This window comes from Lontra canadensis, unplaced genomic scaffold (genome assembly GCF_010015895.1).
Source record: "Lontra canadensis isolate GAN:19392208 unplaced genomic scaffold, GSC_riverotter_1.0 scaffold6, whole genome shotgun sequence".
Taxonomy (NCBI): domain Eukaryota; kingdom Metazoa; phylum Chordata; class Mammalia; order Carnivora; family Mustelidae; genus Lontra; species Lontra canadensis.
The window spans coordinates 19,115,328-19,131,800 of NW_022631000.1; the positions used below are offsets into that span (position 1 = coordinate 19,115,328).

A 16,473-nucleotide genomic window follows, 5' to 3' on the forward strand; every position below is an offset into this window, starting at 1 on the left:
TTGTCCCTCTCCTTCCCATTGTGCCCCTCCCTCCTCATGCATGCTCTCTCTCAAATAAATAAATCTTTAAAATAAAATAAAATAAAAAGAGAATTCCTATGCCATTTGAAATACAATATAAATTTAACAAACAAGAAATAGATACACATTATTTTAAAAAAGGAACCTGACTTCGTTTCCTCTCTTAGTGTTGCTGACAGTGTCTATGCTGTAATATGCAGAAGTTACTTAGAATAGATACACAGTCTTTATACTCCAGGAGCTAGCTCCTTAAGAAGGAGTCTGCAATCCTGCAGATTATAGCTTTTATTGAAAGGGGTGGGGGAGAAATGAACTCGGTTAAGTGTACTAAGGGAGAAAGACTGCTAGTGCTTTTTTGGTGTTAGATCTCTTTGTTTTTAGTTCCTATTCTGAAAATAACTGTTTTCAGGGGCCAGGTTTGTGTAGCTGAGTGATGTAGGGGCTGAAATTAGAGGCTCTGGAGGCAGATCGCTGGCTTAGCATCCCAGTCATGTGGCTTTGCAGCCACGTGACCTATAGCATAGCCATTTTACTTTGGTCTCAGTTTTCCCCCTCTGTCAAATGAAATCGCATCTACCTCAGAATGGGTATTAAGTGAAATGATGCATGTGGAACATAGCACGAGGCCCTGGAGCATAGGGGATGAGAGAGAGAAGAGCAAATATTAGTAATTATAAGGATAGAAGAACTTCTGCACAAGTATATTATTAACATGATTTACATGTTAATGCCACACTCCATAAAGCATGTTTTTCTTAATTATCTCATTCATAAACTGCTGACAAATTGGCAGTTAGTCAATCTGTTTATTGTTTTATTCATATCCACATATAGATTAAATTCTCCAACTAGAAATCATAAAACTAGATGGTTTTAAAAATAGTTTATTCACATCATAAAAATATCAGAATAAAAGTACAACTCTTTGAAAAAATAGTACTAATAATTTATCAAATGTAATAAGTAATGTAATATAATTTAAGTATAAATATGCTGTCTCTTAGGTGTGTCCTCGCTTGTAACTACTTCTTGAGGTCTCCTTTTGATCATGTCTAAGGATTATTAATCTTAACTAGATATAGCAATTCCTATTTTTTTTTGTTTGCTTTAAATTCTTGTCTTTGCTTTAAATTATTTATTTCCCTCAGTGATTTTGTTCTGAGAGTAACCATTTAAAAATGTACTTCAGACTCTAGCATAATCTGGTCCCATTATAGCTACCAAAATGAAATGTTTTAGACCCAGCCACATGTGAGAAACTTGGTCAATTTGCTGTCCAACGTCAGATTTTCCAGTGAGAATGTCTGATTGCTCCCACTTAAGTCAGGTCCACCTTCTGGTCCATTGAGTTGTGGAAGACAACTTCAGAGAAAGAGGAGTCATGAGCAAGTAACACAGGAACAGCAGCCAGCCACTTTAGGGATCTAAGGAAGGCCTATGGAATGCTATTTTCATTACTCCGATCGATTTCTAAAGACAGCTTACTGTTAGTAATACACAATAAAAACCTATCTCATTTTAAATGAGAACTTTCTCATATTTTACAAATGAGGTTAAACTAGCATAAAGCCATTTAAAGAGATTATCAGTCCAATATGAACCAGTGGGATGTGACTCTGTAAACCAACCTATCCCTCTCCAACCTATTGCTCTGAGGTGTATAAGTCATTGATCTTACATGTCAGAGGATATTAGTTTGGGATAAATCTACTTTCTTTAGAACCTGATGGAGAAGTGGGAGAGCACAATGAAAAATGAAATATTGGTTAACACCAGTAATGTTTCCATCATCCTCACACTGGTATATGTACCAGCATACTACTCACACATTAACATCAGATTCCTTTTTATAACAACACAAAATGCTCCAGTGTTGTATCAGATCAAGTCTAAAAAGTTGACCTGACATTGGACAAATTCTTTTTCCAGAAGCATTTTGACTGATGTGTGTATATATAAACACACCAGTTAATAGCACAGAGCCAGACTAATGGAAAAGAGCACCAGAGATAGGAAATCTGGATTCTGGCTCAGGCCTTTATCCAGGTCACCCCCTGGGCCTTGATGTCCTTGTCATTAATGAGACAAGTGTTTTCGAATGTCTCTCCCAGGCCTGAACAATTCTTTGTTTCTAAATTCTTTGACCAAGGTTACCAGAGCTACTTATGTCCCCACCATATTCCTCTGGTCACTTTTTGCAGGGCCACTGAAAGGAAGAGGCTCCTAGAGAATAATCCTAGGATAATCCTGGCCATCTGAAGAAATTCAAAGAAGAGGTCAACCTAAGATGTAGGTGGGACCTGGGGAAACAAAAAAATAAATGAATACTTCAAACTCTGAGTTCTCAAAGGAGGAAAGCATTTTAAATTTTATATTTTATATTTTTTATCACAAAGGTACTCCAAAGTTGAGGTGACATTAGTAAATTTTAATCTTGATGGCCGAAGAATATAAAGGGAAGTCTAAATTACGGAAGAATTTAGGACAAGTCTGACAATTTTTATTACATGAAATATCTATTAAGCACCAGCGATCGTCAAACGACCATATTTAGTGATCAAGGTAATATTCTACCTATGAGGCAAACAGATATGTGAGGTATGGTTGTTCTTCATAAGCCTACAACTTAGTAAAGAATATAAAACATGCATATGAAAATAAACCCAGATGGAATGTGATGTGCAAGAGAGCATTGCTCTAGCAGTTCAAAGGCAGAGTTACTTGAACTGTACAAGGTGACCCCTGAGGAGACAAAACCCCCAGCTTTAACATGACGTATCAGCCGACTGAGCAGCAACCAGCTGTTAAGGAAAGTCAGAGAAGTTCTAGGTAGTCACAGAACCGAGGTGGACATCCTGGAAAGGGCATCCCGAAGAAGGTAGAAAAAACAGGAAACAGAGACTGCTGTGGGGAAATGTGCATAGGCTTCTATGATGTCGTGAAAGGAACCTGAGCTTAATACCCAGTTTGAGTCCTGGCCCTGCTCCTTGCCTACCTGAGCTTAGGCAAATCACAACCTCTGGGAGGGAGCCCCGGGATTCCCTCCTATAAAATGTAGATAAAGATCTTGCTCACAAAGATTTTTATAAGACCAAATGAAATAGGGGTGCCTGGGTGGCTCAGTCAATTAAGTGGCTGCCTTCGTCTTGGGTGGATCAAGTCCTGCATCTGCCTCCCTACTCCATGGGGATCTTGCTTCTCCTCCCTCTGCCTACTGCTTCGCCTGCTTGTATTCTCTCTCTCTCTCTGTGTCAAATAAAATCTTAAAAAAAAAAAGACTAAATGAAATAATAAAATAATGCTTTTGTAAAACAACATATTAGAGTTAAGTCTCAGGTGGTATATTTCATCTCCTTTTATTTTTTAAAGGTAACTGCAGACTCATTTCTTATGCTTTTTCACTCTAACTTCGTAAGTCAAAAAGAAACTGTTTACGGAGTCTATAAACCACCCTAGACCTGGTATCAGTTTCTTGGATTCTAATATTTCTCTTACATGAAAAGGCCTGGGAAGTTTAGGATAACACAAAGTTGATATAAGTTAATAGTGTGACTCAGAAAAGCTGCTGCTGTGTTAGGCTTTTTTTAACAGAAAAAACATTCCAGATCCCAGACAGTAATTATACCATTGTATGTAGAATTAGACCATATCTAAAGTCTTGAACTCCACTTGTTGACATCTAGTGTGTTCACTTGAAGCTTCTGGAAACTACTATGTGGAGAACAGTTCAAAGAACTGAAAATATTTATACTGAAGAGATCAATTGAAATATGAGAAGTTAAATGGCTTGATACTTTCCCTTTAGGCATTAGGGGTCTCTTCTGAGTTTCTGAGTGGGAAAATGGCATGAAGAAGTGATTCTTTATAAGATTTGGCTGTGTTGCTGAGTTAGTAGGATGACTCTGTTAGAGGCAGAGAGACCAATGAGGATGTTACTGAGGGGGTCAGAGTGACCAGTAACTGACCCTAATCTGGATCCATCAGTAGTGAGGGATACAGGCAAAAAGGAATGATCAGAGTAAGCAGCTGGGCCAGGAATATTACTTCAAGGTGAACTTAAGGTACTTTACAGATAATGAAAGACACTGAGTTGACTGACAAGGGAGGGGAACAGTTCAACATGGCAGAATGGCACAGCAAAGAAGGGGGTAACAATAAGCAAGTCATATGTGAAGAGAAAGGAGAGATGCCAACCATCTGTTTAGAGTAACCCGAGTTAGGGCTTTGAGAAGGTGAGGTAGAGTTTAAATCTGGTACTGAGGAAGAAAACACTGCTTTGGGATCCATATATCTCATATATTCCACCCTGGAATAGGTGAACTAGAGGAGCTACCTCCAGATGTTCTGCTTATACAGATGTTTGGGCAGATCCTATGTAGATAGGTGAGATCTTTTCCATGTCCACGCCTTCCTCATTCCTCTTTTCCCATCTCCACCTTGCAGCAAGTCCTTGAAGACAAGCACAAATAATAAAGATTTAGATAGGTGAGTTTCCCCTAAATCATGCCTATATATTTCAGGAAGATTTCACTGGCTAAGAACTAGATCAGTGGCTCTTAAACCAGGGAGATTTCTAACCCAGTACCCAACACCACCTCCCCACCACCTGCACTGGGACATTTGAAATGTAATAGAGACATTTCTGGTTGTCACAACTGGGGCAGTTGTGCTATTGGCATATAGTGAGTAGAACCTACAGAGGCTGCAAAATACACTACAATGCACCGAATGAACCTTAAAACAAAGAATTATCTGACCCCAAATGTCAGTAGTGTTAAGAATAAGAGATCCTGAACTAGAGGGGCAAGGCTGGGCAGTCTGTATCAAAAACATCCTTGAGCCACCAGACCTCTTTACCCTACCTGTGGGTTGAGTTGTTGGTTGCAAAGAGTCTTAGTGACTTCCCTGCACTTTGACAGTTTTTGAGCTGAAGTTTGGGAAAATCAGCAGATGTTGGTCTTCCAATTTTCTTTGCTAAATGTACATGATTTCTACTCCAAGAAAGGTTGGTGTTCCTTCATAGTGACTATGACCTCAGCTCTGGCCTAGCAGTTCCTCTTCATTTAATTACAGAGATGGAGTGTAGCATATTTATAAGGCCAAAAATTTAAACTCATAGGGAAAAACATCCTAGATATCTCTTCTTTCCTCAATCACTCCTTATCTTTCCATCAAAAATGTATTCAAAGGAATTGAGAATCGGTAAAAATCACTAGTGGTCATCTAATTTCTCAATGTCATTAGTGCATCTTACCCTCCTTCAAGAAAATGATTCTTAACCCCACATCTTGTCATTCTGACTTTCCTCCTCTTGAAAATCAAAGATTAAGAATATCACTTTGCATCAGAAATGTTTTCAAATTAGTTAGCAAGCATCAGTGTCTCCAAGAAAATATAAAGTTAGGGGAAAAAAAATAAATGGACTAAACTAGAATGTGTCTTGAGGGCAATGATTCCTCATGTTTATAAGTCTAGTGCCTAGTAGAGAACCGGACACATAGTAGGTGTCCAAGAAATGTCTGTCCAGTGAATGAATAGAACCTAGTGAGACCAGTAAAGAAGACACTAAGGTTTCCATAAAATGAGAAGAGGCTATAATCTAGGCTAAAACCTCAGAGAGTTGCTGACATACACTGTTAGAGTTTGGGCTTCCAGGAACTGAGGTCAAAATGATGGTACAATAGTACTTACTGTAGGTTAGGCAGCTTCCTATAATGGCAGTGATCACAACAATCCCACTTACTACTGAGATTAAGATGACCCAGAGCTGGACAGGATTATCAGTATGGGGTGGCTCAACTGTGGAGGGAAAAGAATAGTGTGAACTCTAATGTGTTTCCAGCTGCTGAATTCTATGCCTCATATCTACACAACTAAAAAGAGTATTTTTCACTTCTTTCTCTGCTTAGCTCTCCACTAAGCATAACTCTTTTTTTTTCTTGCATAACTCTTTAGTCAGACACATATTTGTGGGCAACTAATATCCAGATATCAAGTATCAAATATGAAAAAGAAATTTTGAACTTTTGTATTTACTGAATTAAGTTGGCATAAAAAAGATTCTTAGGAGATACTAAGGGCACCTGGGTGGCTCAGTCAGTTAAGCAGCAGGCTCTTGGTTTTGGCTCAGGTCATGATGTGGGGGTCCTGGGATTGGCCCCACATGGGCCTCTGTGCTCTGCAGGGAGTCTGCTTGAGAATTCGCTCTCCATCTCCCTCTGCCCCTCCCCTAGCTCATGCATATACTCTCTAAAATAAAAATAAAATAAAAATGAGAAATAAATCTTTTAAAAAAATTAAAAAGTGATCTTGTCTTTATATCTCATTTTCATTTTTTTCACTTTTTTTTTTTAATAAACATATAATGTATTATTAGCTCCAGGGGTACAGGTCTGTGAATCATCAGGTTTACACACTTCACAGCACTCACCATAGCACATACCCTCCCCAATGTCCATAACCCCACGACCCTCTCCCTAACCCCTGCCCCTGGCAACCCTCAGTTTGTTTTGTGAGATTAAGAGTCTCTTATGGTTTGTCTATATCTCATTTTTAGAACTTATATTTCTATGTATTACTAATAATTAGTTGACATAGAGTTCTAGATATACCTTATTTTTCTCTCTCTAGATCTGCCACGCCTTTTCCCTTTGTCTCATCCACATCCAAGTTTTAGAATACCACTTGATTTCTAAATCTGTATATCATATTTTTGATCTCACTTTTTTCCTTACAGCACACACATTTTATTTAAAATGCAAATTTTAATTATAGATTCATTTACTTTAAATAATGCACAGGCATTGTCACAAAGAAACTACTGGGTTCTTTGTTTATTTTTCAGTTCTAATTAGTTGACATACAGTTCAACATTGGTTTTGGGAGTAGAGTTCAGTGGTTCATCATTTACATATAACACCCAGTGCTTATCATAACAAATGCTCTCCTTAATATGCAGCACCCATCTAGCCCATCCCTCCATCAACCCTCAGTTTGTTCTCTATAGTTGAGTCTCTCATGATTTGTTTTCCTTTCTCTCTCTGCCCCCCATATGTCCATCCATTTTGTTCCTTAAATTCCATATATGAGTGAAATCATATGGTATTTGTCTTTCTCTGATTGACTTATTTCACTTAGCATAATGCATTCTAGCTCCATCCATGTTGTTGCAAATGGCAAAATTTCATTCTTTTTGATAGCTGAGTAGTATTCTACTATATATACGTATATGTACACCATATATTCTTTATTCACTTAATCAGTGGATGGCCATTTGGGCTGTTTCCATAGTTTTGTTATTGTTGATAATGTTGCTATAAACCTCAGGATGCATGTACTCCTTAGCATGTGTATTTGTGTATCCTTTGGGTAAATACCTAGCAGTGTAATCGCTAGTAGTTTTATATTTAGCTTTTGGAAGACCCACATGCTGTTCTCCAGTGAGGCTGCACCAGTTTGCATTCCCACCAACAGTGCAAGAGGGTTCCCCTTTCTCTGCATCCTCACCAATACCTGTAGTCCTCCTGTGTTTCTGAACTCCAGATTTGAATTTCCAGCTGCCAACTACATGGCTGGATGCCACCATTTCTACCTGATTTAAACTGAACTCACTGTAATCTTTCCAAAGAATATGTTCCAACCATATTCTCCCATTTCAGTGAATGGCAAAACCATAGTTACCAAATAAGAGTGAAGCCTTCTTTTTGTGCTCACTTCCTAGTAGGTTCCCATGGACTTTCCATTCTGTATTCAGGATACCTTTGCAGTTGGTTCCTTTTCCCAAAACCTCATGCAGCAACGGCCTTCGTTCAGGTTTCTCTTCTCCCCACCTAGTCGTCTCCATACTGATCCCTTTGCCTCTGGTTCCCTAGGTTCTAATAATTCCTACACATTCTGCTATAGTGATTATTCTAAAATGCACATTTGACTTTAGTGCACCTACCAGTTAGAGACTGGGGAAAGTTGGTTTTCCTTTTTTTTTTTTCTTTTCCTATAAAACTCCAAATTGCGTGAAGATGAGTGATTACCAGAATGACAGCCCAGAATGACAGGGAGGCTTTTCCTATTATCCTGGGAATCTAAAAGTTCCACAGGTTCTGACTCACTCCTGGCTTCCTCTCAGAGGCCACTCTTCACCCATCCTCAAGCCTCATTCAGCCTAGAAAGAGGATGTACGTTTGAGCAAAAGAAGGAGGAACTAGTAGTGGCAAACTAGCTCTGTGGTGATGCCCAGTAGGAACCTAGTAATTCACCATAGAGCAGACTTAGAATCCTAATTACAGAGGTAGGCGTGGACATTGGCATATACAGCTTGTTAGCTACACCATGAGTCAGACTCCCTGATTTACCTCCTTCCACGCACATGGGCCTTCCAGTATATTAAGGGTTAACCAATTTGGCAGGCCCAGACTAAAAGAATCATGGATCCAAACGGTTTAATTAATAAATTTGGGGATTTTTTTTTTTAGCATGGCTATTTACATAAAGCTTTATATAAACATTTTTAAAAGACTTTATTGATTTATTTTAGAGAGCGTGAGTAGGGGGAGGGGCAGAGGGAGAGACTGAGAGAATCTTAAGCAGGCTCCACACTCAGCATGGAGCCTGACGTGGGGCTTGATCTCTCGACCCTGGGCTCATGACCTGATCTAAAATCAAGAGTCAAACGCTTAACTGAGTAAATATTTTTACATTAATATATTTATATAAAGCTTTACATAAATATTTTTACATAAAATAAATCATAAAAATATTTATGTAAAGCTTTGCTCACATCGACTTGTAACATTTTTATGAACTGTACACCTAATTTTTGTTTGTTTATGCAGTCAGCCCTTGACCACCCACAAATGCATCATTTGCTTTAGACTCTAAGTGATGTCTGCCGTTCAGGTGTACCTCATTGGCTCAGTCAGTTAAGCATCTGACTCTTGATTTCAGCTCAAGTCATGGATCACAGGGTCATGATATATGAGATCCAGCCCTGTGTAGTGCTCTGTTTCCTGTAAGTTAGCAAACTATAGTACACAGGCCAAACCTGGCCTACTGTCTCTTCTTTAAAATAAAATTTTGCTGGAACACAGCCATATCCTTCATTTATATCTTGTTTATGGCAGCTTCCATGCTATAACAGCAAAACTGAGTTGTTGCCAATGATCATCTGACCTACAAAGAGTAAAACATTTACTATCTGGCCCTTTTCTGAAAATATTTGTCAGTTCCTGTCCTAAAATATCATATACACTTATATTCCAAATATAATGTCCAAAATAAGGTGATTGAATCTGCTATAACAGTGTGCTGATCCCTACCTTAGTCACAATAATGATGTATTAATAAAGTGAGAAGTAATGCTGAATTAATAAACTATATGATTCAAACCTCACTTTTATAAAATTTTTAGAACACATAAAAGATGACTGAAAGAAATGAATTTGGACTATTAATAAAATCATATGAAAATTTTGTTTGTATTTGAACTAATATCCTCAGGAAATTTTATCTCATTACCTACTGAAGAAAATAATGAACCAGTCCACTTCAAGATGGAAAGACCTGAGTAAATCATTCACTAGAAAGAGCTACTAGACCATGTAAAATATCTCCTCTACTCAAATAAAGATAAGAGGAAGACATATATACTATATATCCATGTGCCACTATATATCAAATTCAGTGTATTGTATATTACAGTACAGCCACAAAATGCATTAAGAGTGGGCCAGGGGTGGGAGGGAGGCCTCGTGGTCTTCCATAAAATCAACCATATAAGTAAGACACTTATTTTAAGTATCTGAGTTCTGTAATAACCTATTATGGGTTTAACATGTATAAATTTATATAAGCCCAATTTATTCCATTTTACATTTTCAAATGACTTCACCTCTTGGGAACAGAAAACTCTGTAAGTTTACTAGATGAAGGGTAAGGTATTTGAAGGTGATGGTATCTGGGCAAAAATGACCTCTATTTCCAGGCATTATCCTCAAGTAGTTTGTCATTGGCCTTCTTTACCAGACTTAGTTGTGAATGAACCAGTGGTTCTTAAAAGGCACATTCACTCACGAAAGGCAATGATTTGATGCCATGGGACAATGGGAAGGAGGTGCCCCCAAAAAAGAAAGTACCAAAGCCCCAAGGACAAGTCCAAAGAAGGACAAATTTTAGTGCTTAATATCAACAATATTGTTAAAATAACTTCCAAAGATGAGTACTTGATGGAGAGCACTTATTTGAATGTCTCAATTTTAGAAAGTTTATTAAAGAAAATAAAATTAATCTATAACACTATGCTTGCACCTTGTACAGTGACCTTAACAAGTCACAATATCACTTCATTATCATTTGTGGGTCTAAAAATACAAGAAATGCTATCAAAGTCAATATACACAATTCTAAAATGGATCTGGCTGAATTGCCTTCTTTTCAGAATTTACACTGTTAGAAACTCCCCAGCACAATGTTACGTACATTTTTGCCAGTTGAAGATCTGAGATACTGTTAAGTCTCCATACTTGACAAGACACACAAAGCTATGGTTGTTGGTTATATTGAAATCGAGTTCACTGCTAATAGTGTAGAGCTCAGTTTCAGGATCTTGGGAAACTGTTGTGTTGATTGCATTTAATTCTTCTTCATGTTCCAACCAGGAGAGGTGAGGCTTTGGAAAACCTCCAGAGGTTGAACACATTATCCTTCTGATGTTACATGATGGAGTTCCAAGGTCAGTTATAGTAGGGACAGGGAAGTCAGCTGAAGAAAGAAAAAAGATGTAAGTACATATCATTTTGTATTGGGGCAGTGGGGGGTATATGAGGTTTTTTTTTTTTTAAATAAATTATCTAGCTTTAATAAGAATTATAAAATGAGCTATAACTTGTAACTTCCCATAAATCATTAATAGTTATGTATGACCCAAAGATCAACTTTGGTTTGAATTGGATGTATCAATTCTTCATTACTTTTTTTTAAAGATTTTTATTTATTTAAGTAATCTCTACACCTCACGGCCCCCGAGATCAGGAGCCACATGCTCTTCCAGCTGAGCCAGCCAGACACCCCAATTCTTGATCACTTTTGATGGAAGTAAGAGGACACTTATACAAAGAAATAGATCTATGTGAATAAATACTGACATAGTATTTTGCATTTGTAAGATACGAAGAGAAAAATAATAGACAACATTTACTGAGCTCTTAATGCTTGTTGGGTCTTGGATACTACCTCATTTCATCTCTACAACAACCCTACAAGGCAGGTGTATGTCAAGAAAGATCAAATGTCAGCAATATCATTTGATTTAACCTAATATGATTTCCATTTTGTAAATAATCAAATCGAAGTTGAGAGATCATGAGTAAGTGGCAAAACTGGGATGTGAATTCTAGTTTTTCCAATACCAGACCCTTTTCTTTCCTCTCTTCTCTTCCCTTGCCTGCTTTTCTTTTCCTTTCCATTCCTGCCTTTCTTTTCTTCCCTTCCCAATATTTGAGATACACAAAGTGGCTCTCTTATTTATCTATTTATGAACTAATACTATAAAAAACACCTGTGAACCCACCATCCAGCTTGAGAGCCAGCGCTTTGACTGTAACTGACATAAATCTACTTGTATGCTCTCACCTTTGTTGTCTCCCCACTTCCCACACTTGAGATAACCACTATTCCAAATTTTCTTTAACATGCCTTTACTAAATTTTCAAAAGTAGCCTTTAATAAGATAAACTTCTGTCCAAATTGTACAATATTGAGCCTGTAATCTCAACCACTCTACTTTACTGACTCCCTTGCTATTTTGATATGCATCACAAGGCCACAGGGCCTTCCTAGCATTCCTCCAAGATATTTGAGGCACTCTTGCATTTGTATATTTGACCCCCAATAAGATACTAAAGTATATACAAAGCAAAGCATAGTGAAATGACTGCAGAGAGCACAAGATAAAATTCCCTAACCCACTTTCTTCCTTTTTCTTAGGCCTAAAGAAATGTGTAGTTCTCAGCCTGAGTGTGGGGGACCAAGGCCCGCATACTTCATCCCATACAGTTAGATTTCTTTTCACAATTCGGAGTTCCACAGAGAGACGTAGTATAGCCTAACGTAGTGTAGCCTTTTTTTTTTTAAGAGTTTATTTAGAAAGTATCATAGTGTAAACAAATTGTACCACTTGGATTTTCTTTTAACACAAGATGTATGATGCAAAGCGGAAGCCACTCATGAGGATTGTGCTTCTCGAAAGTTGGGTTTTTTTAAAAGACCATTTGGGAACCATACATACACAATTAGCAAGATTTCCTTTAAGGCACAGGCTGGCCAAGATCCAACAGCTGGTTTAAAAGTCAGTTTTGCCTTTAAGCCCTGGGGCCAATTACTTTACTACTTTCAGTTTTAGTTTGTTCATCTGTAAGATGGGGTAGTAATACTGGCCTTCCAGGGTTCTAAAAATTAAATGACATCATTGATATAAATCATGAAGCACAAGGCCTGACACATAGCAAATCAGTTAGTAGATGGACTTCTGTGAGTCTTAAATTTGTGCTCTCTTAAATGAGCTCCCTCATTTAAATCAAGTTGCCCTGTGAAAACTTCCAAAACCACCCAGTAGCACTATGACTAATAAGAGAAAGGGGAAGTTATGGCAAGTGATTATAACTGCCAGGAAAAGGAAAAACTTGAGTTTGGTAGGAGGTGAAGTCATCTTTTTTGCACCAACCCTGTCTCTCTAAATTAAGTCTGACATTTTCCTGAGCCATTTTTAGTTGACATTTTCTACTCCTGCAATTTGTCTTATAAGATCAAATCATTATAATAGTAGCTGACATCAAGAATATTCCCTTTGTAGGGTGCCTGTCTGGCTCAGTCAGCAGAGCATGCATCTCTTGATCTCCGGGTTGTAAGTTCGAAGCCCACAAAATAAAATCTTAAAAAAAAAACACAAAAAACCAACAACGAATATTCCCTTTATTTCTTACAACATCAATGTTATGTATTATAACCTGGAATGACAAATCCAAGTAACCCATATCCCAAATTATGATTCATCTTCATTTCTGTGCTCTACTTTTCCGAGACATACTTAACTTCAAGAATACTGAAAATATTCTGTATATTAGAAAGCATCTTTGCAAGGTCTGGCTAGCCTTCGCACAGCCTCAGCTGTCTCCTATCCCTTCAGTGAGGTGATCCATCTCAAGTAACAGCACCTATGGCCTTGCAAGACTGTGAACCATCAAAGAATTACTCTTTTGTATCTCGTTTTAATACATTAACCCATGTTGTTACAATTCTGAATGGGTAGGGTAAAAATATCTTATTAGGAAAGGAAGAGGTGCACAGGTGTTAGAAAGGTAAACATCTGTTATCCTATTTAATCTGTTAACTAGCATATCTAGCTCCCCAAATGCTGTTTAATGGAGGCTTTTAGATACTGTGATGCTGATATTATATCATGTTGCAATCTTAGGCGAATGTAGAGACCAGCTTTTTCAGTGCCTAACCTGGGGAAGTCTCAGGTGTTTGAAGAAACCTCTCAGTCCCAGGCAAAATGGGACAGCTGGTCATCCTTGTCAAGTAAGGGATTATTTAATATCTTGGTTTCTCAAACTGTGTATCCTCAGCAACCATAAGTATGGACATCACCTCATGATCTGTTAGTGCAGAATCAAAGATCCTTTATTCCACACCTACTGAACCTGAATCTGCATTTCAACAAGATCTTAGTGATTCATAGGGACCTTAATGTAAGAGAAACACTGTTGTAACTGATGCAGATGGAAAAATCAGAATTAATTGATTCTGAGTCAAATGAAAAGTTTCCCTTTTTGTCTTTGCACGTCTGACTTTTGGGCCTGCCCCTCCCAGCCCTTTTGAGGCCCCCAGCACTCTTGTTGCCTTTTGAGCTGTCCCTGGTCTCCTGCTGTGGTCTGCTACTAGGGCTTGTCCTTCCTGAAACTCTGCCTCTTCTTCCAGTCTTTATTTTTCTATCAAAATGTACATAATCCTGCCTCTACTTCCGTTTGGGCATTCTCTTTGAGGACTGTCTATATCTAATGTAATTACCTACTACAGGTTCATATGTTCGTGGTGCCACCGCCCCCAGGTAACACATTTTCAACTGAGATCTTATAGAGGGAACAATGCCGAAACTGGCAGGAGAAGTAAAAATGGTGGGAATTCTAGGGATCAGTGTAGGTCGGCACTTTATAAGACGCCGGGCTTGGTAGAACCCTTAAAATCACACCACCATATAATCATGGCTCTCTTCGTGAGTAGGGAATACACAGAGGGAGGGTCAAGGTAATCCCATGCAACCGGCTTACCTCCTAAGCTTTAGGTGTGATCTGGATGCTAAAGTGAAGGAGCCAACATAGCTGGAGAACAGGGAGGGAAGAGTAGTGAAGAGTTCACCAAGGATCCACTTACATTATCTGTTATCAAGGTGAACGATTATCTTTTATTAAGTGATAGGTTCAGTTTCCACTAAAGGCCCCAGAGTCCAGGAAGAAAAAGAAATGTGGTTAATTTCAAGTATGGGGGAAAGGTCAAGGGCTATCATTTCTCAGCAAGGGGCTCAGGCTACATTAGTATCCTCTAGTACCATCACCTGTGATTAACGCAAGGTTCCTTCCTACCCAAGAAATGCTTGCCTTCACGGTTAGATGTATAAGTTGAATTTTGATTTATGAATTAATTTTCTTCCCCGTTAAATAAATTATGCATCTAGTCCTCTAATGTCTAACTTTGTAGGAATACCCATTAGATGAGCGGTTCAAATCCAATAATAAATATAAATCATAAAATAGCCATAGGCATTTGAATATTACTTGAAAAATATCTCCGTCTGCATTGTTCTTATACCTTTCCATATACTTTCACAAGAATATATTACTGTATCAAGTGCAGTTAACAGTTCAGCTACATCAAATCAAGTGTGTCCCCTTATGATTCAGAAGGCACTTTAGGTCATTCTAGTGCCCCAGGATGACTGTCATAAATTTGGACTGTCAAAATGCCAGAAACTCACACTAATAGATACTTCCAGGATGTCTTGAAAATCAATTAGGGTTTATTGTAAAACTACAGACTTACTTAACCCTAAATGAAGATACATCCCTCTTCTGTAAAATGTTCAACTAAATTAATAGGAGTGTATCTTTAAGGGCATCAAGAGTCTGCCAGGTTATAGGAAATCAGAAAATTCCCACTGACCTCTGACCAATAACATCACTGAAGTCATGTGTTGCACTTTGTAAGACCCTTTTTCGGGCTTTTGAACGATGCAGGTGTATTTGCCATTGTCTGACAGGCGCAGAGCCAGGATCACAATGGAGAGGTTCTTGGTGAAGTCAGTGAAGGTGCGATTCTTATACTTGGGCCACACTTGCTGTTTTCCAGACATGATGGCCACGACCATTTCATCATCCTTTTGCCAATAGATTCGAACTTCTGTCAGTTCTTCAGTGGAAATGTTGTAATTACAAGATAGTACTGCTACTTCTTTCACCGTCTTGTTCACCTGGATGATGCCTAAGGAGAGGCAAACAGAAAGGATTTTCTATCTATTAAATACAGCCACTTGCAGAAGCAGGAATTCCAAGTCGGCAAAAACAAACTCAGGGTGTTGTATCTAGTGACTGCGCGTGATCAAAGAGTTCAGTTTGATTTTGATACTTTTGGTTTCCAGTGCTTTTTTCTCTCTTTTCTAAATTGTGGTTAAGAAATGTAAAATATACCATCTTAACCATATTTCAGTGTACAGTTCAGTAGTGTTAAGTATATTCACATTGTTAGGAAACAGATCTCCAGAACTTTTCATCTCACAAATCTGGAACGCTGTATGCATTACGCAACTCTCCTTTCTTTATCCCCCCAGGCCCTTGGTAACCACCACTTAATGTTCTGTTTCTGTGAGTCTGACTACTTTAGTTACCGCATATAACTGGAATCATACAGTGTTTTCTTCTTGTGAGGGTCTTATTTCACTTAGCATGGTGTCCTCAAGGTTCATCCATGTTTTAGCATGTACCAGAATCTCCTTCCTTTTTAAGGAATAGTAAGATAATGATAATGATATCCCATTGTATGTATATACCACATTTTCTTTTCAATTCATCCGTCAGTGGACAATGAGAGAGAAGGTCCACTAGTCCCACAAGAAGGAGGACTTTAGGAGACCGGGCAGATGAATGTCAACTATGGGTACACAATGTACTCAGCCCAATGGGGATATGGGAATCACTGGAATGTGAGATCTTGAAGGGACTTCCATGTTCATTCATTTTTGTGTTCTTATTTATAGAGGATGAAACTAAGCCCAGGAAAGGAAGCTGTCCCAGCTCTACAGTTTCTGGTGCAGACCTTTCAAGCCACCCACTCTCCTTGTTCACTGGTTTCCCCAACTTTAGGCTCCAGTTACAGGATAAGTAGACTAACACTGCCCACACCCCAGCCGGA

The 16,473-nt window shown here is 38.3% G+C and overlaps 1 protein-coding gene across 5 annotated transcripts in view; it reads right to left on the bottom strand.

The window, feature by feature from the left end:
- CD80 (CD80 molecule) overlaps positions 1-16,473 on the bottom strand; it is a 44,003-nt gene that overhangs the window by 16,190 nt on the left and 11,340 nt on the right. For 2 of the 5 annotated variants that reach the window (XM_032852303.1, XM_032852301.1), the window contains 5 exons: positions 15,229-15,546; positions 10,492-10,773; positions 5,713-5,820; positions 4,355-4,470; positions 893-2,321 (listed from right to left, as the gene is read on the bottom strand). In XM_032852303.1, the coding sequence (XP_032708194.1) occupies positions 4,370-4,470; positions 5,713-5,820; positions 10,492-10,773; positions 15,229-15,546 (809 nt within the window). In that variant the 3' untranslated portion in view covers positions 893-2,321; positions 4,355-4,369. Of the gene's footprint in view, positions 1-892; positions 2,322-4,352; positions 4,471-5,712; positions 5,821-7,452; positions 8,180-10,491; positions 10,774-15,228; positions 15,547-16,473 lie in introns of those variants that run through there. The other 3 variants (XM_032852304.1, XR_004382051.1, XM_032852305.1) reach the window with 3 other exon arrangements.